This window comes from Trachemys scripta, chromosome 3 (assembly GCF_013100865.1).
Source record: "Trachemys scripta elegans isolate TJP31775 chromosome 3, CAS_Tse_1.0, whole genome shotgun sequence".
NCBI classification, from domain to species: domain Eukaryota; kingdom Metazoa; phylum Chordata; order Testudines; family Emydidae; genus Trachemys; species Trachemys scripta.
The window spans coordinates 94,420,957-94,445,105 of record NC_048300.1 but is presented as its reverse complement, the minus strand read 5'-3'; the positions used below and the strand labels follow the sequence as shown (position 1 = coordinate 94,445,105).

The 24,149-nt window shown below is 37.1% G+C and overlaps 1 protein-coding gene across 2 annotated transcripts in view; it reads right to left on the bottom strand.

Annotated features, from left to right (window-relative positions):
* Positions 1-24,149, bottom strand: part of LATS1 (large tumor suppressor kinase 1) — a 40,752-nt gene that overhangs the window by 13,941 nt on the left and 2,662 nt on the right. The window contains exons 2-7 of one of the 2 annotated variants that reach the window (XM_034765436.1): positions 17,235-17,747; positions 12,994-13,144; positions 10,109-11,640; positions 4,244-4,826; positions 2,907-3,089; positions 462-568 (exon numbers count right to left, since the gene is read on the bottom strand). In XM_034765436.1, coding sequence (XP_034621327.1) covers positions 462-568; positions 2,907-3,089; positions 4,244-4,826; positions 10,109-11,640; positions 12,994-13,144; positions 17,235-17,585 — 2,907 coding nt within the window. In that variant the 5' untranslated portion in view covers positions 17,586-17,747. The remainder of the gene's footprint in view (positions 1-461; positions 569-2,906; positions 3,090-4,243; positions 4,827-10,108; positions 11,641-12,993; positions 13,145-17,234; positions 17,748-24,149) is intronic. The other variant, XM_034765437.1, reaches the window with a different exon arrangement.

Genomic DNA, 24,149 nt, shown 5'->3' with positions numbered 1-24,149 from the left:
TCCAGCCATTAGGAGGCGCTCAAGTGAATGCCCCTTTACACTGTTACATTGCTTGTCTGACAAAAAGGATGCTGGGCCAACCCTCTGACTCACGAGTCATGGCACTGTTTGAGAGAAGTATGGTATTGAGAAGGGCATAGCGTAAGAGAGCAAAAATGGTAAGCTCTTGATAAAGCATGAACAAATGAAAGGCTTGGATTATTGCGTGAAACTAATAAAATCAGATCTTACAATATTCAGCCTCTGTGAAAGATATCCTTTGGCTTAGAAATAGGGTTAGTTTATCACCTAGTTGTGCATATTGCTTTTTCACTTAAAACTCTCCTCTCACTTTATATAAATAGAAAGTTTTACAAAAATTCTGACTGCTTTTTCAGCATGGTAATGCTTATAGGATTATACAAACTACTACATTTGCACATTACTATTATATAATTTTAACACCTGATTTTCTTAATTACCTTCATTTGTGTTTCCAATGGTGTTTGTGCCAGGAAGGGAGGCTGCCCCACCAACATTTCAAAGAGAATTACTCCAACGCTCCACCAATCGCACAGTTGTGTATATCCTGAAACAAAAGCAATCTTATAAAAATGAAACCAGTGCTTTGGTTACTTAGATTTACATTTAAATGGACAACCAACATATCAAGTTACAAGTAAGTATTTATTGCATTATCTTCCAGATTAATAATAATTTAATATTTATTTTTGACCCAGAAAAGCTTAAGAACGTCTATACTGGGTCAGACCAATGGTTCATTTAGCCCAGATACTTCAGAGGGAATGAACAGGACAATTATCAAAAGATCTATCCATTGTCATACAGACCCAGCTTCTGGCAGACACAGGCTTAGGAAAACATATAGCATGGAGTTGCATCTCTGACTATCTTGGCTAATAGCCATTGCTGGACCTATCCTCCATTAACTTATCTAATTCTTTTTTGAACCAAGTTACACTTTTGGTCTTCACAACATCCCATGGCAACAAGTTCCATAGGGTGACTATATTGTGTGAAGTACTAAAACAAACATAAAGAAGTAAACCTGCTGCCTATCAATTTTTTGGGGTGACCCCTTGTTCCAGAGTTATGTGAAGGGGGGTAATACCACTTCCTTCTTCACTTTCTCCACACCATTCATGATTGTATAGACCTTTATCATATCCCACTTAGCCATCTCTTTTCTAAGATAAGCAGTCTTTTTAATCTCTCCTCATACGGAAGCTGTACCATACCCTCCTAATAATTTTTGTTGCCCTTCTCTGTACTTTTTCCAATTCTAATATATATTTTTATTATATAGAGGTCTTATGATAGTCTCTGTCTTATTGTCTATTCCTTTCCTAATGATTCCTACCATTCTGTTAATATTTTTGGACGGCCAATGAGCAGATGTTTTCAGAGAACTATCCCTGAGGACTCCAAGCTCTCTTCCTTGAGTGGTAACAGCTAATCTAGATCCCATCATTTTGTATGTATAGTTGGGATTGTGATTTCCAATATGCATTATTTGCATTTATCAACATTGAATTCCATCTGCCGTTTTGTTGACCAGTCACCCAGTTTTGGGAGATCCTTTTGTAACTCTTCACAGTCAGCTTTGGATTTAACTATTTTGAGCAATTCTGAATCCTCTGCAAACTTTGCCACCTCACTGTTTAACCCTTTTTCCAGGTCATTTATAATATGTTGAACAGCACAGATCCCAGTACAGATTATTGGGGGACCCTACTATTTGCCTCTCCCCTTTGTGAAAACTGACCATTTATTCCAACCCTTTGTTTCCTATCTTTTAACTAGTTACTAATTTGTGAGAAGATCTTCCCTCTCATTCCAAGACTGCTTACTTTGCTGAAGAGCTTATGGTGAGGGACCTTGTCTAAGGCTTTCCGAAAGTCCAAGTACACTATATCTGCTGGATCACCCTGGTCCACATACTTATGGACACCCTCCAAACATTAATAGATTGAGGCATGATTTCACTTTACATGCCTCAATCACTTTTGACTCTTCCCCTTCCCCCAACATATTGTGTTCATCTAGATGTCTGATAATTCTGTTTTTTACTACAGTTTCAACCAATTTACCTGGTACTGAAGTTAGGCTTACTGGCCTATAATTGCCAGAATTGTCTCTGGAGACTTTTTAAAAAATTGGCCTTACATTAGCTATCCTCCAATCATCTGGTACAGAGGCTGATATAAGTGATAGTGAAATATAACCTATTACAGGTTTCAGAGTAGCAGCCGTGTTAGTCTGTATCCGCAAAAAGAACAGGAGTACTTGTGGCACCTTAGAGACTAACAAATTTATTAGAGCATAAGCTTTCGTGGACTACAGCCCACTTCTTCGGATGCATATACAGAGTGGAATAAATATTGAGGAGATATATATACACACATACAGAGAGCATGTGTGTGTGTATATATATATATCTCCTCAATATTTATTCCACTCTGTATATGCATCCGAAGAAGTGGGCTGTAGTCCACGAAAGCTTATGCTCTAATAAATTTGTTAGTCTCTAAGGTGCCACAAGTACTCCTGTTTTTTTTGTAACCTATTAGTTGTTCTGCAATTTTGTATTTGAGTTTCTCTAGGACTCTTGGGTGAATATATGCTGTTGATTTATTACTGTTTAATCTATCAACCTGTTCCAAAACCTCCTCTTATTGGACGCCTCAACCTGGGACAGTTCCTCAGATTTGTCACCTAAAAAGAATGACTCGGGTATGAGAATCTCCCTCACATCCTCTGCAGTGAAGATTGATGCAAAGAATTCATTTAACTTATCTGTTACTGACTCCATTATTAATTAATCTGTACAAGTGCTCGTCTTCAGAAAGGGCCAAAGCCTTTAGACATCAGTCATTTTGCAAAGCGATCAAATTAAAAAGCTTTACCTGTTCGTAAGAGTACTTCTGGTGCAATGTAATTAGGTGTGCCAACAAGTGAATGTGCCAAACAACGCTGATGCTGACGCGCTGCCCTACGCTCAAGTGGCTTAAGCCTGTCTCCACATCTGCAGTTTGCTGGATCACCCCATTCATTACTGAAATCCATGCTGTCTTGACGTGAATGGTCACCTACAATATAAAAATGAAATATTGTGGGTTTTTAACCCTTTAGTTGGGGTTCGCAACTAAGACCAGTTTCTCTCCAAATTCTTTAACATTCCTTTTTATGAAGAACACTCTCTACTCTAATGAATACTTTAGTAGTACTTTAAAATAAAAATCATTAAAAGTGAACTTGTAAAGAACTTAGAATATTGAGCTTGTGTGCTTTTTTTGCTTATGATGTAAAAGAATGCCTGAAAGTTGAGTGATTTTCTGTTTGTTAAAAATTGATTTTTTGCGTAACAAGTAATCGGAAATGTCAATTCTGATCTTCCCTAGTTTTGCTGCAGAACTTGTTGGAAGTATAGGATGTATCCGGTTATTTCTCTCACCTGCAGTGAAGGAGGGCCGTCTCCAAAATATCAATCACTGTAGCTAAATATGTGTTTAAAAAATAGAAAGTTTTAAACAGTCTGATTAAAAATCTTACCTATCACAATTGTTCAACTTTCACTCTCTTGCCTTATGTAATGTCATCCCTCTTGCTACTTCTCCAATCACCGTAAAATATACCAGGCTAAAGAGGAACTGAATTTCTAGTGTAAACACAAGCCAAAAAAGTGGGTTTTTAAAATAATCTATTGAAGAAAAAAGGTACAAGCCCAATTTTCATTTAATTCTTTGCAGGTTACCTATAAAAAAATAACCATAAAACGAGGAAGGAATCCAGATCCTGCCACTTGAAGAACAAAACGCAAAATTATCTTTGCTATAAGCTTCCCGCAACTACCCTGAAGGCATTAAATAAACTTAAATCTTTTTTTTAAAAGAAGCTTAATTAGTGAATTTCCACATAATTGCAGAAAAGGGATGAAGAATTGTAGATCTTGGGTAAAATTGTCAAAAGCATCCACATGACTTAGGCTCCTACGTCCCATTTTCAAAAGTGACTTAGGCCTGGTCTACACAGAATTTTTGCACTGACATAACTATTTCAGTTAGATTTTTTTTTTTTTTACCAAAATAGTTATACCGGTACTACTTCAAATGTGCACGCTGCTATATTGGTTTAGCTTATTCCATTTCCCTTATGGGTATTAAATTCTAACTTTTTTTATGTCATGTTCATCTTTCTACTCATATTATTATTCATGAATTAGATAACAAAAATAGTTTCTTACCACTCTGATAGTATTTGGAATCATGCGTCCATCGAAAACCTGTACAAAGCCCGAAGTCAGTCAGTTTAATATGACCATCACGATCAATCAAAATGTTATCAGGTTTAATGTCTCTGTGAATGAAGCCCATCTTGTGAACACTTTCAACTGCACAGGTCAGCTCTGCTATATAGAACCGTGCCAGATTTTCTGGGAAGACACCCATTCTAATTAATAGGCTCATCATATCACCTCCTGGAATGTAATCCATTACAAAGTACAAATTGTCCTTATCTTGGAATGAATAGTACAGGCGAACCACCCACTCATTGTCAGCCTCTGCAAGGATATCCCGCTCAGCTTTAACATGAGCAACTTGGTTCCGAAGCAGCACATCTTTCTTCCGCAGGGTTTTTGTTGCATATAAAGCATTAGTGTCCACTTTCCTTGCTAGACAGACCTCTCCAAATGCCCCAATGCCTAGAGTCTTAATTTTTACAAACATTGATTTGTCCATTTTAGCCCTTTTGAGACGAATGTAGTTAGATTCCTTCTGGCACAGCATTTTTCTCATTTGATCCTGGGCATCTTGGGACAACCCAACCTATGTAATGAAGTTAAATTTCACAAGTGAAAAACACTTCCCTTTGTGGTGATCATCATACATTTAGAAGGTTCAGGCAAAGTAAAGTAAAAACTTACATGTAAAATGAGGAGTAATACTTCAAGTTTTTTCCCCTCACACACATTAGGTCTCTATAAACCCTTAAGGTTGAAACAACCAACCCCCCCCCCCCCCCCCCCCCCACACACACACAATGTGCAATCTAAGGGACAGTTATAACAACAATTTGCACAAGGTGCCATGCACCACCATGCTCTTGATTAAGGGAGCCATTTTTGGGAATGGACTAGGATTGGAGAAAGACAAGCTGATGGTGGTTGCCTTTCATGTCCTCTGTAGAAAAAAAACGGATTGTAGGGCAGGATTGTGTATCCTTCACAGAGATGTTCCCACATGGGAATACGTCCCTTACATATTAACAACTGTACAGATTTGTCCATGATTCTCTGCATACCTAACTTTTACTTGATTCGCTGCATTAATGGAGTCATTACTTGCTTGATTCCTGACACAATTAACTGAATGTATTGTTCTGTAGATTTTCCAATTAATTATCCACTGTTTGATGACTGATTCTTTGCATACTTAGTTGTTTTTGCATAACTATTTCCATTTGTCTCTTAATTAAAGGTGTCCTTCCAAGGCTTCTGTCCTATTTTGCTTCTTATGAAATATAAAGGCAAAATGGAAAGTGGTTCTGCTTGTGTTTTTACATTAAAAAGACAAGTCTTGTCTATCATGGAAGACACTATAGTGGCTGGAGAACTAATGAAACTATCAAATAACAGAAGCCAAGATAGTAAAAGGTGAGCAATTGAGAGGAGAGAAGATTTTCAGTCAGGGTGTTTAATATTCTTGTTTTAGTTAATTACTGTCTAACGCAAATGACTAATTAATATTTTGATAAAGGGTATCTTTGTTGAAGATTCTACCCCATCTTTTTAAGGAAGGTATTAGACTTCACAATAAACATCCTCTGGAACCCTAAAGAGATCCCATATAAAGACATGAAAAACCAAATTTGATACTTCTGATATTTCTGAGGCAGAACACATGCACAATAATTGTTTTTAAACCATTTAGGCCATCTTTAAATTCAGAACAGCAAAATAGGACACAAGACCTTTTTTTTTTTTTGCCAACACACTTGTTCAGGTCATATTTGGTTACATAATTCATTATTTTATTGCCTTTTCTGATTCCCAACTCGCTTAAGCAGTGTGATCTAGTAGATGGGTCACTTGACAGGGACTAGGGAGCCTTGGGCTCTATTCTGGGCTCAGCCACTGGCCTGCTGGGTGACTGAGCAAGTCACTCTCTCTCTGCCTCAGCCTTACCATCTGTAATGGGAATGATGCTGATAAAAAGCACTATACAAGAATTATTAGTCCTCCACCTCTCCATACCTCCCTTCTTTTCTCAAGAGCTCTTCCTTCTCTCTTTTGGTGATTTCATCTGCAATTCCATGACTTCAATAATCTTTATAGCAATGACTTGCAAATTCAATTCTGGATTTCAGATTCTCTGACATTTTCTTCTGGATAGCTCAATCAGTTTAAACTGAATTTCTAAGCTTACCTCCCAATCTCTTTGCAACACCCTCCATAATGTTAGAGAAAACAGCACCAGCATTTAGGCCCATAATCTAGAGGTCTTCCACTCCTCCCTTTTTCATTACCTATTCATTCAGGTGGTACCCAAATCTTGCCATTTCTACCTCCATAACATCTCAAAATATTAAAGTTAATATTTGTACTGTAGTAGCATCTAGAAACTGCAATCTGTATTAGGGAACCAATATTCTGTATGAACACATGGTAAGAGACAGTCCCTACTCTGACTACCTTACAGTCTAATTTGAGACAAAATAGGCAAACAAAAAGAAGGAAGAAATGAGGGAGAACAAGAACAATCATGGTTACATAGGTAGCTACTTAATGATCCCTGAAGGCACTTTTTGTTTTAAAAAGAAAATCAACTAGCCAACTGGCATACACCAGACCATAGCAAATTTCTTACAGGCATCACAGCAACAGTGGGTCTCAAGCAGAGATTTGAAAATTTGACCTTGCGTCTGTCCATATAACAAAAAAATCTGGTGCAGTCCTCACCATCTCCAGGCTTGACTACTGCAGCCTCCTCCTCTGTGGCCTTTGAACACCCATGATGCTCTCCTTTGGCTCCATCAAAACACTGCCAAGATCATATTCTTTGCCCATCAGTAAGACCATTCCATCCCCTCTAACCTAAGTGTACTAGCTCTCCCTCCTCCATGGCATCAAATTTAAGTGTTTTGTCCTTATCGCCAAGAACCTCCAAGCCTCTGCTCTCCACTAGCCTTATCTCTTCATGTTGCTTGCCAACCCCTTTGCTCCATCAAAAATCTCAGCATTAATACCTTATTTATCTTCTTTCCCTCCAAAAGACCTACACACTTTCCTCCACGTCACTCACACTATACCTCAAACACCCTTTCTGAGCTGGTCTGCAAAGTCCCCTCCTTCTTCTTATTAATATTGCTTTTAGGACCCACTTCTCTGATGGCTACAAGAAATTAACCTATAAATCTATTATTTTTAAATTATATATGTACACATACATACACTCCATACTCCCACACAAAATACTCCATTCTCTTTACTCCATGCCTTGCACTTGCCCTTGCTGAATAGCCATGTGATCTCATTGACATCACCTCTATTTTCCTTCCCTATGGTCTTATTACTCCCTACATCATAACTAATTTTGTTTTCATACTCTTCAGGGCAGAAATGTTGTGTGTGTTCTGGGAGGTGCCCCGCACCACTTTTAGCGCCGTTAGACAGAATAAGATAATAGAAGCAAGTTCATACCTCCAAAATACATTACTACTCCTCCTGTGAGACAGCTGCTCCACACCCAAAAAACCCAGTTCTCTCCACTAAGCACCTTCCTTTAGTCACCTGCCCTCCCACCAGGGAATATACACTGGCTGAAACATTTTGGTGGCCCTTTTCCCTCAACTTCCTGCAGAAGGAGAGAAATGAGGAAATCCACTCCTGGTTTAATCGTCTTAACTCTCCTGCAAATAAAGACGAAAAAATACTAGAGGAGACAAATGGCCATCAAGTTTCACTTCTTCTCTTCCTACTCAAGATGTAAGGTGAGTTGGCCTATTCCTGTCAGATTTCTCTCCTATGGCGTACTAAAGGGAGCAGCTTCTCCCACGACACCCCATTTTTCACCATCCAACCCCCAAAAAAGACCCTCCTTTTGAATTAAACACATTTTATGTGAATTGAGCACAATTACCATAAAATATATTTAGTGTAAGAAAGCTAATAAAATTTTGATTTTAATTGACTATGTTAAGCATGCAGGGGGAAAAAAATCATTACCATTAAGAGGGATATGAGTCAACATAAGGAACTGTGCTTACACCGTTGCAGAGCACACTCAATAAAATGCTCCAAATAAGAAATGAAAGTGAGGTTTGCAAATCAAAATTAGTTATGATCTTGCACTTAAGTACCCAAACGTAATATAAAAAAATACATCAACTTCATGCTTTAGTTTTGATGCAGGTATACATGCAGAGTCCTTTGGAAAGGGTTCATGCTATTCTTAATATAATACTGTTGCTCCAAAGTCTTACTTGCCCACACAGTAATGGAGGCTATAGAAGTCAGCAAAGCTTCCAACACCTTAAGAGTTTAAATCAGCTGTTAGTGAAAGTGAAAAGGAAAAAGAAGACTAAGAATAAACATCTAGAGAGACTTCCAGGAATAAATCTTATTTGCTAACATTTAATTATGTTGTGATTAAGTAGACACTTATATACGAATACAGTTTAAAGCAAGATTTTTTTTTTTTTTTTTTTAAGAGCAGGAGAGTATGGATTTTGAAATGTCATCTCAGTCAAGCAAAAAAAAAAATAATTTTCAGTTAAAGGTATCAATTAAAAAAAAAAAAACCACTTTTGTATAAAATTCTGTTACCTACTATTATTCCCAGAAAAACTAAGATTACAAGTAAAACCTAAGATTATTATAAAAATCAGAGATAAAATATTATCTGTATTTTCTTGTTTTAATGTGGGTGTTTCTCAATGTTTTATATAAAGTCAGTTTCACTGTTTCCCCTGTTGTGTGGGTCTTTACATAGCAACAAGGAAGACAAAGTTTTAGTATAAAATGCGACTGTAAAAACACAAATTGGGAATCAGATACATCATCTAAAGCCAGTTTTTAAATAAAAAGCAGTCTTTTAAAAAAAAAAAAAAAAAAAAAAAAAAACAACTTCAATTAATAGAACATGTACTCTTGGGCCAGTGCTAGATAAAAGAGTATAGGCTTTACAGAACTGTGGCATTTTTGTTGCTTGCTGCAGTGTTTTAAAGTGGAGATTAAAATGAGTTTTAAATTCCCTACCCAAGGTTCAGTTAATATACACCTTTACCCGATATAACGCTGTCCTCGGGAGCCAAAAAAAAAAAAAATCTTACCACGTTATAGGTGAAACCGCGTTATATCAAACTTGCTTTGATCCAGCGGAGTGCGCAGCCCCACCCCTCTGGAGCACTGCTTTACTGCGTTATATCCGAATTCGTGTTATATCGTGTCGCGTTATATCGGGAGAGAGGTGTTCTATGGTGGCCCAACCCTGCATTCCTTGTGTACCCAGAACTCTCACAGATATTAATAGGAATTTTGCACAGTATGAAAGGACTATGGAATAGAGGATCAAACCCTCAGTACATTTAGCGAAAGCTGACTAGACTATTTAGAACAACATTTTTAGAATGAAATTTCCTGGACATATACCATCACACAATGGTGTCAAACTGGTGAAAGTGAAAGGAGTAATCATTCTTTGGGGCTCTATATGGAGACTTTAGCCAGCCCTATTACCATTTCTTCCTAAATTGCATCTACAAAAATCTTTAATAATACTTAACTGTGACAATTTTAATAAATAGTTTCCCCCAAATCAGCATTAATATCATCAGTGATAAAAACCTGGGAGCCATGCAGCTAAGACCAATGCAAGCTTCAATAAATTTTCTAAAGGGAGGAATGGGATTACCTAAACAAATACTGAAAGGCTGGCTGATTCTTAAACATGTGGTCAAACTAAAAATGAACTTCAATACCAAAAGATACTACAGCTGCCCACACAATTGCAGTATAATCAAGAAACCTGTCTAGATATGCAGTTTTTAAAAATGTATACCAAAAGCTAAAGTAGTTCCATTCAAATATTAAAGAAAATAAAGATTTTACCCGCATCATTTCATTCTCTAGTTGTTTCTTACGATGCAATCGTTGCTGATGAGACTTGAGTATGTTTTCCACATGTTGCTCCATGAAGAATTTAAAGGCCTGAGGAGAATAGCTTTGAATGCGAGACTCCCTTCGCTCTTCATCTCTCTTATTTTTCCTAACAGGAACAGGTGAGGTTGTTATTTGTTTTTTTTCTTTATCTGTCCCATCAACACATTCATTACTCTTTTCACTCTCTTCTTCCTTAGGTAAACTGGAATGATCTTCTTTGCTAGGTTTGGTTCCTGTCTCATATGGACTGACAGATGGATTCTGGTGTAGCAAGTGTTTTGGGTAAGGTGGTGGAGGACCTTGGTAATTTGGAGCTTCTGCAACAGGTGACATGACTGCCATGTTGGTAGATGGACTCTCAGAGAAGGGGACTGGTTGGACAGCTTGCATTGGCTGTGGCATCCAAGAAGGATGAGTTGGTGCTAAGGCAGTCTGCAGCTCTGGCTTTAATACTCGCATACTTTTTACTGGCTGCTGAATGGGAGCTGGGGTTATAGCTGTTACTGTGGTGGCTGAAGGCTGAGAACTGCTAGAGTGACTCTGTCTATTTCCATGAGGGTTATTGAAAGAATTTGATCTTACTGGAATGTTGGGTTGCCATGTAGGGATTTCATGTCCACTGCCAGGTGGTGATTGGGGTGGAGCAGATGAAGGCTGTGACCAGGACATTGGTATTCCAGGTAGATTTATATTGTAAAGTTCCATGTTGTGGCTGTTTCTATTTGGCACCATCATGGACTGAGGAATATTTCCATTGGTGTATGCTGAAGGAGTAACAGATCCTCCTGCTTGCATCTGCAATGCTGTAGGACTTTGCCTGTTGGTTGGGGATATTGGGTACGGAGGGGGTGGCTGACGATTGACCGAGTTCCCAGATACAACATTCTGATGAACCATGAAATCAGTCTGACAATTGCCATTTTGCATTCCAGCTCTTCCTGATGGAAAACTAAACTTGCTATTGGCAGAACTCTGCATGATTATTGGTTGCCTGCCAAGTGGAACAGAATTAATGCCTCTTTGTCCCTGCGTAGAAGAACTTATGGGTGAAGGATTCATTGGTGGGGGCGGATAGCCATCCTGCCATGCTCCTGGTGGTACTGGAGAAATGCGAGAGATCATATATTCCATGCTTCCAGAATAACGTTTTGTTTGAGCATTTGGTTCCCAGGAAGGAGGTGGAGGAGTTGTTCCTCTTGGTGGAGGAGTCTGCCCTCTTGGAGGTGGAGGGGGGGGAGTAACACTCCTTACTTGTGGTGGAGGTGGTGGATTCACTCTTTGTCCATTGCCAGGATGAGCCTGAGCAAATGCTGCTAATCCAGAACCAGATAAGGGCCTTCCTACATCTGACTGAGAACTTGGACTTTCTGAACGATAAGCTACACTATCTCCCAACGGAGGGCCATGTCTCTGAGGTACCAAGGACTCTTTAGAACCTTTCCAGCTCTGTTTGCGGTTAACTGATTGCTGCACACTACCTGCTTTTACAAAATAAAAAAAAAAAAAAAAAAGAACAGCATTTTATATTTGTTAAAAAAAAAAAAAAAAAAAAAAAGAAAAGCAGCTCTACTTGCAGCTTGCAATATTTTACTACTATTCTAATTCAGTTACTTTTCCTTTTTTGGCAGTTACCTTACTGCTATGAAGTAGATAATAAATTTTAATGTAAGCCACAGTAAGTCACATGACTGATTTGCGACTAATCGGAAAGGAAGCTATAGAACTATTTCTAGCATGGAAAAGCTGAGCAAAGAAAAATGTATTGACCTATATTTTACATAACATTGATGATATAAACATTACATCAAATCAATCTTATAAAGTGACAACTCAGTGATATACTTGAGGGGTTCATAACCTTTGAGTTAGTCAGCTGAAAGATTGCTAGCACTTGTACACCTGTAAACGGGCATACTAAATTAAAAAAAATCATGCACTTAACAGTTTAATCTAAGTGTATTATGTTCCTTGTATGTAAAGTTCTGTTCCTCAAAAGGTTTTGTTTTAAATCAGTCTGAAAGATACTACACTTACAAACGTATAAGATAAGACTGCATACATGCAAAATTTACAATGACCATCTCTCTGTTGAATTCTTAAAATTTAACTCCTTTAAGAATTACATAGCAATCTTTTATTGGAGGTACCAGAAAGTAATTACAAGACAGAGACATTATGTCATATGAACAGGGCAATTTTGTGTTTAATTTTGAAAGTTTTCATTTTTTACTGTCACTGCTGCAAATCAACATTTTTTCCATAAATGAAAAATGGGTAAATTGTGATAAATTGTGCAAGTAAGAATGAAAGTCATGGCTAAATTCCAGTATCCCACCAAAAGCTTTGTACAAATTCTAGTTAACTCAATTTAACAGGTTGAAAGATAGTGGACTGAAAATGAAAGACCTGTTTTACTTTGCTAGTGGTTTTTTTATGTTATTTTCTTGTACATAAAATAACAATTTTACTATAATTGCACAGAAATTAAGTGACATGACTCCCAAATTTAAGAAATGAATGAAAAGTATTCAACACAGGAAACGAACACTACAATTAGAGGTCTGAACGTGATTACTTATGTATGATGTTGAAAACATAACCTAAAAGCTTGTTAATAAACTAATGTCAAGTACTATCATTTAAGTGGATTACTTTATAAATTATACTAACAAATTTCACCATTTTCAAGAAAAATGGTATTTCAACCTCCTATTTAATTGTTAAAGTTTATGCTTCACTTCCCCTCCATTCCCCAGTTGAGAGTGCATTAATTGAAATATTTGGCTAATTTATGATTTCTTCCTATAAGAAAAATACATATTGGATACACATACCTGGTGGTTTCATGCCTGCATTAACAGGTCTGGCTGCTGCTGCAGCCATCTGCTCTCGACGAGGATCTTGGTAGCTCATTTTACTTATGAATTCAATTGCTGCTTCTATACTACGGCTGTTAGTTTGCCTAAGAGCTCGTACAACCATATCCTAAAGGGAAAATCAAGTTTAAAATATTTTATTTCATTTTTAAAATTAACAGAAGAAAAAGAGTCAAAAGCACCAACAGCTGAGATTTTCAAAGCACTGCAGGGGAATTTTGCCACACATTTTTCATTAATGTTAATAGAAAATGCATGGCTAAATCTCACTGACAGATTTATAAAATCTCAAAGCATCTCCCGGAGTCAGAAAAATTGTAGTTAAATCTCACACTGCCAAGATGCCCAGAAAAAGTTAACATGTTAGAGTCTCACTTTAGTGTATCTACTGTGCGGTCTGAATCTCAGAATTACTGTTGTTACAATTTGTTTATGTGCCTATGTATTACTGAAAGACAGTAACCTCTACACAATTAACGTTGCAACCAGATTCCAATATGGAGGCCCTATTTTTAGCCCCCACTGAAACTTTCAAAATAGCTAAAAACTGTATGGCTGAAAATCAACTGATTTATTACAAAAGCAAAGGAGATAATACATTACAGGTTACAAAAAGTACTCTGATTTGCAATTCTGAATTTTGACCTTTTACTGTTACTTCAGCATTAACTCTGAATCTCCTTATACATTAATGCACTGACTATATTGGAAGAAATAGGCTGACATCAAGTAACATTAAAAGTCTTTGACGAGGTCCCTCACCAAAGGCTCTTAAGCAAAGTAAACGGTCATGGGATAAGAGAGAAGATCCTCTCGTGGCTCGTAACTGATTAAAAGACAGGAAACAAAGGGTAGAGATAAATGGTCAGTTTTCAGAATGGGAAGTGGCTCCCAGGGACCTGTACTGGGCCCAGTGCTGTTCAACATATTCATAAATTATATGGAAACGGGTAAACAGCGAGGTGGCAAAGTTTGCAGAGTATAAAAAATTACTCAAGATAGTTAAGTCCAAAGCAGACTGCGAAGAGTTACAAAGGGATATCACAAAACCGGATGACTAGGCAACAAAATGGCAGATGATATTCAGAATTGATAAATGTGAAGTAATGCACATTGGAAAACACAATCCCAACTATACATACAAATGATGGGGACTAAATTAGCTGTTACCACACAAGAAAGAGATCTTGGAGTCATTATGGATAGTTCTCTGAAAACATCTGCTCAATGTGCAGCTGCAGTCAAAAAAGCTAACAGAATGTTAGGAACCGTTAGGAAAGGGATAGACAATAAGACAGAAAATGTAATGCCACTATATAAATCCACAGTATGCCAAAACCTTGAATACTTGCATGGAGTTCTGGTTGCCCCATCTTAAAAAAACTATATTAGAATTAGAAAAGGTACAGAGAAGGGCAACATAAATTAATAAAGGTACACAATTTTCATATGAGGAGAGATTAAAAAGAATGAGACTTTTCATCTTGGAAAAGAGACGCCTAAGGGCGGGGATATGATAGAGGCCTATAAAATCATGAATGGTGTGGAGAAACCAGGGTCACGCAATGAAATTAATAGCAACAGGTTTAAAACAAACAAAAGGAAGTACTTCTTTATACACAGCAGTCAGCCTGTAGAACTCATTGCCAGGGGATGTTGTGTACGCCAAAACTGTAACAGGGTTCAAAATAAGTAAGTTAATGGAGGATAGATCCATCAATGGCTATTAGCCAAGATGGTGAGGGATGCAACTCCATGCTCGGAGTGTCTAACTTCTGGACTGCCAGAAGCTGGGAGTGGACCACAGGGGATGGATCACTCGATAACTGTCTGTTCTGCTCATTCCCTCTGAAGAACCTGGCATTGGCCACAGTCAGAAGACAGGATATTATTGGCCTAGATGGACCATTGGTCTGATCAGGTATGGCCATTATGTTCTTAATTATTTCTGTTGCAAACAGATTTGAACCCTATTCTCTTACTGATACAAAAGGGATGTTTTTTGCTACTGACCTCAGTGACAGTAGCAACAGACACTTGGGTGGGATTTTTAAAAAGGATAAAGACTTAGGCACTCAATACCCACTGAATTTCAGTAGGATTTGTGTGCCTAACTCCCCTAGACTCCTTTAAAAAACCTTGAACATGTTGCCTTCTACTGACTGGTTGTAGCTTTTTGGAAAAAAGTATAAGGGTCCCTCAATGGGTGACAATTAAGAAATTTTCCTGTAGCTCAAGTAATAGATGCCTATAGGACCAGATGACTACTCCCCGCTCTGCCAAGGTATAGTTCACTGTGGAGCAATAGTAGTTTTTCCATAGCTAAAACTGATTTTGATCTTTCTTGTAACCATCCAAAAAATCCTTATGCTTTTAAAAGTTTAGAATTCAGGCTCATTGACAATTAAAACATCTGATCTTTTTGAATAAATTAAGTACTTTTTGAGATTACAAGATTCCTTTAAAAAAAGGCTTCTTTTTGAAAACACTGACATATCTAACATCTCTGCACCCCATCAGATGAAATCACACAACATCACAACAATCACACACATAATTTAAGCAGATTTTACCTGATGCAGTGTCACCATTTCTTAAGCCAGGTACAGTAGCACAGTGACATTTTTTGTAAATGCCAACAGTTTAGATACTGATTTGTGTGATATGCAACAACATTTAACAACAACAAGGATGTAGGAATTTTTTTTTAATTGGATATTTGAAAACTAGACACAATTGTCTATCATTAAACAAAATGGAGAAAAGAAAGCAATGGAGAACAGATATTATGAAAACCCCTGTTGTCAATGAGTTCTTTCAGCAACTAAAGTAAATGTACTGAGCTGACGTATCATTTATATGCACTGATGAGCTGAATGCATTTGTATGTCATTGAAGAGCTCTTTTCATAATCTTTCTGTATGGGCAACAATATGGTGATCTCTTAACCACTCCTTTTTTAAGTCTTTGCTAACAACACTATGTGTTGTTAGGTGTACAACTAACAAATATGACACACCAAAACACTCTGCCTAACCTTTAAAGGAAATTAGTGCAAAATAGGTTGATTTTTTAATATTAACCTGCAATTACAACTTTTGACATGATCATTATTTTGACTAGTGCGATTATGAATGAACCATTCTACCTTGTTTGCTTGTAAGCTATCCTCGGCCTGCTATTAAAAATTTTTGAAACTGTTGGGCCTGAGGTCTGTGCTCATTTTGCATGTGTACTTTTGTGCTCAGGTTTACAAGTGCATGTAAGTGCTACTTACACTTGCCAATACATACACTGCAAATAAACACACACAAAGGTCTCTAAATGTATTAATTCTTTATTCATGGAAACCAGATATTTTGTCAATAAATGACATTACACACTTTCCCATACTAAAGTGAAAACAAGTTCAGCTGGTATTGAAGTAGATGACAGGATTTCAGACAGATGCCTGTCAATCACCTCATCCATGTCTTTATACTGACCAACATAATTCCAACTTTCGAAGACATCATTATGGGACTCTGCTATATAATGTTTACATTTTTTCCTAGAAGACACCACATTGTTGAAGGCATTCTGCACTGTTCTCCTTGCAGTATATTTATTGTACTATCATGATACATTCTTTTGTATAGCTAAGATTGAAGTGTTCAGATGAATAAGACAAATGCAGTTTTTTGTTAATATTCAGCTCAGATAATGAACCATTTCTCTGAATAAGTTGAAGTTATTCATAAATCAGGGCTTCTGAAATACTCATATAAAAAAGAATAAAAGTATTTAAATATTGTCGAGTCACTTACATTTGGTATCCTTGCCTATTCTGAACTGTGTTGTTCTCAAACACATTTTAAACCACATAATCCAAAATTCCATTAAATTACTCTGAGAAAAATTCCAGACTTTGAGGAGTCCACTCATTTCCACACACAGGGATGTAAATGACTAATCAAACTACTACTAATCTTATAGAAAGAATAGATTACCGGATGTAGGGGAAAAAACATGGGTTATTTTAACATTACCAATGCCCCCCACCCTCTTCTTCTTCTTTTTGGCCAGGTCACAGTTAAAAATTAATTTGTATTTCAGGGAAACATTTTGATTATCATGCTACTTACACTTTTTAAAATACAAAAAGGGTAACATATAACTAAAATGTGTGCGCATGATTAATATTCAACAAAAATGCTTACCTCATCAAACCCAGCAGCCTGTAAGTCTTGTAGCATTTGTCGATTGATTTCAGATGTTCCCCTGGCCGAGGAGCTGGTTTCGTTTGCAAAAGGCAGCAGGGAGTTTCGAATTTCTTGCAAAGCTTTATGGTATGTTACAAATTTGGGGGGATTTCTGCCTTGTCTGGGATCTTCAGCTGACAGTTTAGCCATATTGTGCTCAGCCTTAGCAGCATCTGAGGGCTTAGGCAAATTCCTAAGGCTCTCTCGTATTTCTTGTAACATTTGCCGGCTGCTGCCAGTGTAGTTACTAGCAGGAAAAGTCTTAGGCCTCATTTGTCTATATCCTTCCGGCTTCTCACTTCTCTTCATGAAAACATGTATCTATGTAACCTCCACCAAGGATTCAGCCACAAAAATTTCAAGAAAGACCCGTTGGTAGTTTCAGAACTCACTCTTAAGCAAGAGTGAAAACATTCACCATTACTTGTGGTTCCGACAGTGCTGAAGTTTTCAACAACCAAGTCAGCCACCCTGTAACAAAAGAACATTCAAGTTACACATGCTGTTAACAGTGAAAAGTTTGCAATTTGCAGGGCATACACATATGATTTCCTCCATATTTACTAAATTCATCATATGCAACTTATCATTCATGCAGTCTTTAACCATTCTAAATTAAAAACTATTTTGGCCTGGCAACATTTAATTAGTAAACAATGTTTTAGTTGCCTCTCAAGTCTAAAGATCCCAAAGTTGGGAGGGATTGAAATCGCATTTATCAAACCTCGGGAGTAAACTTGTCTTACAATTATTGACAATGATAAACACTGCTGATTTTTTTCAAGCAGGGAGTGTACAGCCATCAGTTAACTGCAAACTTAGCCTGCTACAAAAATTAACTGCATGCTTGAGTTATTTTAAACTATGGCCCAAATGTTTAAATCCTGAAACTTGCTTGAATTTAATCTCATTTAGAAGACAAGAGAGAGGAAAATATATATAAATTATTTTCCTCTTGACAGTAGTTTATCCTGATCACCGTCCTAACAAGTTGCTTTACTATGCTACTATTTGAAACACATCATATTAGCACAGCTGAAGGATTATCAAAGATCTACACATCCAAAAGAATGTGATTTAATGGACAAAGAATGTAGAGTAGGAATCTGGACTCCTTGATCCTGTTTCCTGCTCTACTCCTACTCAATGATACCTTGGGTCAAGTCATTTAGCTCTCCATCACATCAATGCACTGAAGTTTGTTCCCCATCATTTCTCCCACCTTTCATTTTATTTAAGGACACTACAGAATTTAATCATAAAACAGATTTTTTTATGAATATCATCTGCTTCAATTTCCCAGCTAAATGCAGATGTCTGATATCAACTTTGCTTGAAGAGAAGTGGGACACGGAAGAGCTCTATGTAAGCTCGAAAGCCTGTCTCTCTCATCAATAGAAGTTGGTCTAATAAAAGATATTACCTTACCCACCTTGTCTCTCTAATATCCTGGGACCAACACGGCTACAACTCTGCAAACAATTTCAAATAGTCTGCCAAGTGGGTGATATTGTAAAAACTTCAGTGCAACAGATTGTGTGCTCTTATAGTATCAGAAAAACTGAAATGTATTTAAATTAGCAAAAGTGAATTCAATAAGGTAAACTGTTTCAAAAGAAACATTTTTCTCAGTTTTATACAAAATGATAACGCTATAAGTTCTCATTAAATATAATTTTCAATCAAAATTTTAACAATAGTTTATATGTTGGTTTGAGTTAGCATGAAGAACTGTACTTCTTGCATGCCTAGACAAACCACATGAGTTGGTTCTGATACCACCTTTCTTATACCCTCTTTATAATGCACAACATATGCCTGAATATGAGAATAATGTACAAGAGTCATCATTTTTTAAGATCCCAAATGAATGCCTTACAAAACCAAGTAAAAACAGTCTGCTGTGTACAGGTCTAACATGACAAAAATTGGTATCAAACAAACAAGTTGGGGAAGAAAACAATGGAAGAGGAAGGATGGTGACACTAATAAGGCTGTGAATTGAAAACATACATACAAACTTTAATGGCTCTTTATTTTTAGAACGTTAGTCATAGATTTTAAGGTCAGAAGGGACCTTTAGGATCATCTAAGCCAGGGGTAGGCAACCTATGGCACGGGTGCCGAAGGCGGCACACAAGCTGATTTTCAGTGGCACTCACATTGCCCGGTCCTGGCCACCGGTCCAAGTGGCTCTGCATTTTAATTTAATTTTAAATGAAGCTTCTTAAACATTTTAAAAACCTTATTTACTTTACATACAATAGTTTAGTTATATATTATAGACTTATAGAAAGAGACCTTCTAAAAATGTTAAAATGTATTACTGGCACGCGAAACCTTAAATTAGAGTGAATAAATGAAGACTCGGCACAGCACTTCTGAAAGGTTGCCGATCCCGATCTAATCTGTCATCCTGCATAACAGAGGCCAAAACCTCATTCAACAAATTCTACACCCAGTCCATAACTTTTGTTAGAACTATAGTCTCCTTTTAGAAAGATATACAGTCCTGATTTAAATATGGCATGTAATGGAGAATCCGTTACATCCCTAGGTAAATTGTTCCAAGTGTTACAATCTTTCCTCCTCCATCACTTCTTGTAATGGGGCATGTGATGAAATACTCTTAAAAATTCACAAAGAGTAACTAACAGTAAAATGACTATATTTACAGAAAACTAATTCAGATTATAAAACCAATGATGGGGTAGGCAGGTATGTTTCTCTTACAAGCATTACAGCTGAGGGGGAGAGGGATGGTAGAAGTGCCAAACACTTGCAGCTCCCACTGTTGTGGATGCTCAGCACCTCTTAAAAGCAGGCCAACTAGTTTTTAGTTCTGCGGTAGGATCTTCACCATTGATTTTACCCACCTTGTGCATAAAACCAAACATTTGCCTGCATTTGCCATACTAGTGACAGCTACAGTAGTTTCCTATACTGTTTCCATTCCAACCCTGTTTTCACGTGCTCTTAAACTTCTACAAATGTCACCCCTACATTCTCCCATGCCTGGTCATTGTCACAAATTCAGCCATTTTGGGGATGAGGAGAATCCGGGGGGGGGGGGGGGGGGAAAGGGGGAGGGTGAAATAAATAAATTCAAAAAAAGGTTTTCCTGGTGTAAAAATATTTTAATTTGAAGAAAAAGTTAACTAACATCAAGTCACTGTGGGTAGAATCATGAAATATGGCATGGAAATAATGTCCAATGAGAGATGCCTTTGAATGTTCTTGTAAAAGAGGTTTTTGGTTTTGATGGAATTTTGGCTCATTAAGGAAACAAATTACACTGTATACACAGAGTGAGCTTTTAAACCAAGCTCATAAGGTGTGCACCGCTAAGGAAGACCATAGTGGTTAACTTGTGTTGTAAAAAGTTTGAGGTGGTGGAACAAGACAAGCAGAGGTGTGCGGAAACACAATGGACCCCTGCTTCACTCAGAATGCCTCTTATAAAGTAAAACCCATGCAGCTCCGAAGGCTCCCCAGGAAAGGAACTCCATCCTACCAACAAAGTAAGGTGCAAGGAATGGGGCATTCTTGTGATGTCTTCCTTTTTTCTTTATTGGCAACTTGAAGAAAACCAGGGCACAAATCCCCTTTTTCTTTATTACATGTAAAGATGGCCTGAAAGTGCTGCATTGTGACCGCCCAAAAAAGATTTTCTGCTTTTTTATCATCTTAGAAATATCAACAATGCCAAACATTCTCGATATAGTTTTGCTGGATGCTTTCCTTGGAAGACCCAGACGCGTGGAAAGGGCACACTCTCATCCCGAAGTTAAAGAGACAGGATGTAGACAAAAGCCTTTGTCTTATCAGGCATTTGAGTTAAACTGGTATATGTAAGTACTTTTAAACGGTCTGCATAACAATTACTCTCTCTCTCAATCCGGTTTTAATTTTTATGATCTCTCTTATGTCATAAACCTTTAGTTGTTCATGCTATTTTAATACAATATATAATCTTTTTTTTTTTTAGTCTTGTAATATGCTCTTTTATGCTGCTCAGTGAATAAGGCACAAATCTTCAGGTATATACTTCCAGAGACTGCCAGGCATATATAAAATATTACAAGATGCTACATATTTGAATATAAATTGTAAAAAAAAAACCCAACAACCCTGTATAATATCTATTAGAGAAATAGTATGGAATTATATAAAGAGTTATAATACATATAGGCAAGAGAACATAGTTAAGCTTCTCTGTGCAACCTTAAACTCTTAAGTCAGGAAATGTAAAAGTTAACTGCAACTTTAACATTAAAAAACTTCAAAAAGTCAAAAGTTTAATAAAGAAGTAGTTGAAGTGAAATATGATAAAGCAAAAAGTGTGCAATGAGTTATTAAAAAGTGTTTAAAATCATTATGCTTAAAGAAAACTAAATAAAGAACAAAAATCAGTTTATTTTTTATTGCTTTTAATGTGTGAAATGTGACTTCAATGAGAGTGTTTGACTAAAAACACATGTCCCAAAGAAAGATGAAGGCAAGGGTAACTTATTGCCAATTTTAAGTGGGACTTGTTCTTGCTTGGCCAACATAATGGAGAAGGAAGTTTTTCTGTCTCCAAGAGATTGCATTAACAGCTATAAAGAATAATTGGCTACAAAAGTGAACATGGAGTTACATTTTAATAGTACTGGAAAAAAACACCATCATCCAGAAAGAAGGTACTCAAGGGGTGTAAACTTATTCAAGACCCCATTCAAAATTATCTGTAAGACTAGATGGCTCAGAAGATTAGTAACAACAAAACATTTAGGTTACTGATTAGAATACAGTTGAAGCTGGTAGCACCCAGAAGTAATTACTATCTGACCACTACTACGTAAGCTACTTAAAATGAGTTTGTCAGTCCACACTATGATAGATAGACAACCACTAAAGTTAATCTGACTACATATTTTCCAAGGAACAATGCCCACTGAAGGAATTTTCCTATATAAAATTTGCATACCCCTGTAATTATGGGGAAAAGGGGAGCGTGAGGGGGGAAAAAAGTTGCTTTGCACTCTTATGCTTTTCCATAATATTGTTTGGTGCTTAGATCTCGAGGGGATAAGCATCTTTTAAATATCTAAGCTAAACAGACTTGCCACCCCTGAAAGGCTCTGTGGTCAAGTGGATAGGGCACTTAACTGGGAGTCAGGATACTTGGATTCTATTCTGTTTGACAGTTACTTATGTGGCCTTTGGCAAGCCACTTAACTTTGTGCGTCAATTTTCCCCATCTATAAAATGGAGATAATTATAATTATCTTCCTTTGTAAACTGCTTTGAGATCCTCAGATGAGGAATGCTATGTAATAAGTGTTACATATAATGTATTGTTTTCTTGATGGTTTCAGCAAGACAGACCAAAGACCAATGGGCTTGAAAACTGAATTGCTTTGAAGCCAAATTGAGTTGGTTCCTCAACTGAGATTGTCCCTCTATCTTAGGGAAGTATGAGGAAGCAAGTATTGCCACAGACTGTGATATACCTGTTCTGTGTACAGGGAACCGCAAACCCCAAGGCTGTCAATTCATCACATTTCACAAACAAGGAATTTACACACCCACTTTAAAAGTAAAAAAGGCTTTGCTAGGTGGTCAACACCACTCCCTTCATCTTGCACATTGAGCCAGGGGACAATAACTATTCTCCCTGTATCTGAAGAACTGATGATAGCCCCACTTGCAATTCTGTAAACATTGTCCATCAGTACATTTTCAGCTGCATCTATCTCCACTTCTCAAATGAAGCTGCATCAGTTTGCCCCTTCTTTCCTTTTAAGGAGACAAAAACCAGGATAACAGGTTTCTTACTTTCCAGGCCAAATTCTCAGAATGTTTATTGGTCCTAGAAATATCTGTACTGATCTGCCCTAGTGCTTCTATACCCTGTATTTCACAAAATATTGGACCTTAAAAATGAATGTTGTTTAAGCCAAGAAAATATCAAACTTGAGAGCTGGGAAGAGAAAGTCTGACAATTTAGGTAGTTGTAGCTCAATTTGAGAGTGTGAACAGTTGCAGCTTCTGACAGTACCATGTAAGGCCTTTCAAACTTCACTGGGAAAGGGAACCATTGGAGTGATAAAAATATTAACTTTTAAGTTTTATAAAACTATCACAAAGTTGCACATAGTTAATATTTCATAACTGCAACAATATTTAAACACCCAATTCTTAAAAACTGTAAATGGAATAAACTATCATTTCTCCAGCCATGCTTCACTTCTAAATAATTTAACCAGTCCAAATTTCTCAATCAAGACTGTCATGTTAGAGGTCAATTCTTTACACTCATTTAAAAGCTGGTATTCTTAGTTGCCTTCACATAGTATAAAGAAGTGATCCTAATAGCTACAAGGACAGTAGTCACTCAAATCACATTGGAATTGGCATAATGACAGAGAGGTACTAAGGTAATTAAAATAAAGCAATTTTAAGGGTACAGCATCTCATGGACCATCAGGTCTAGAAATGAATGCGATACTGCAGATGAAATTCAATGTTGCCAAAGTAATGCACATTAGAAAACATAATCCCAACTATACATACAAAACGATAGGGTCTCAGTTAGCTGTTACCGCACAAGAAAGAGCTCTTGGAGTCGTCATGGATAATTGTCTGAAAACACTGCTCAGTGTACAGCAGCAGTCAAAAAAGCTAACAGAATCTTAAGAACCATTAGGGAATGGTCAGAAAATAAGACAGAAAATATCATATGCCACTGTATAAATCCATGGTACGCCCACTCCTTGAACACTGCCTGCAGTTCTGGTTGCCCCATCTGAAAAAAGATATACACCTCTACCTCAATATAACTCTACCAGATATAACACGAATTCAGATATAACGTGGTAAAGCAGCGCT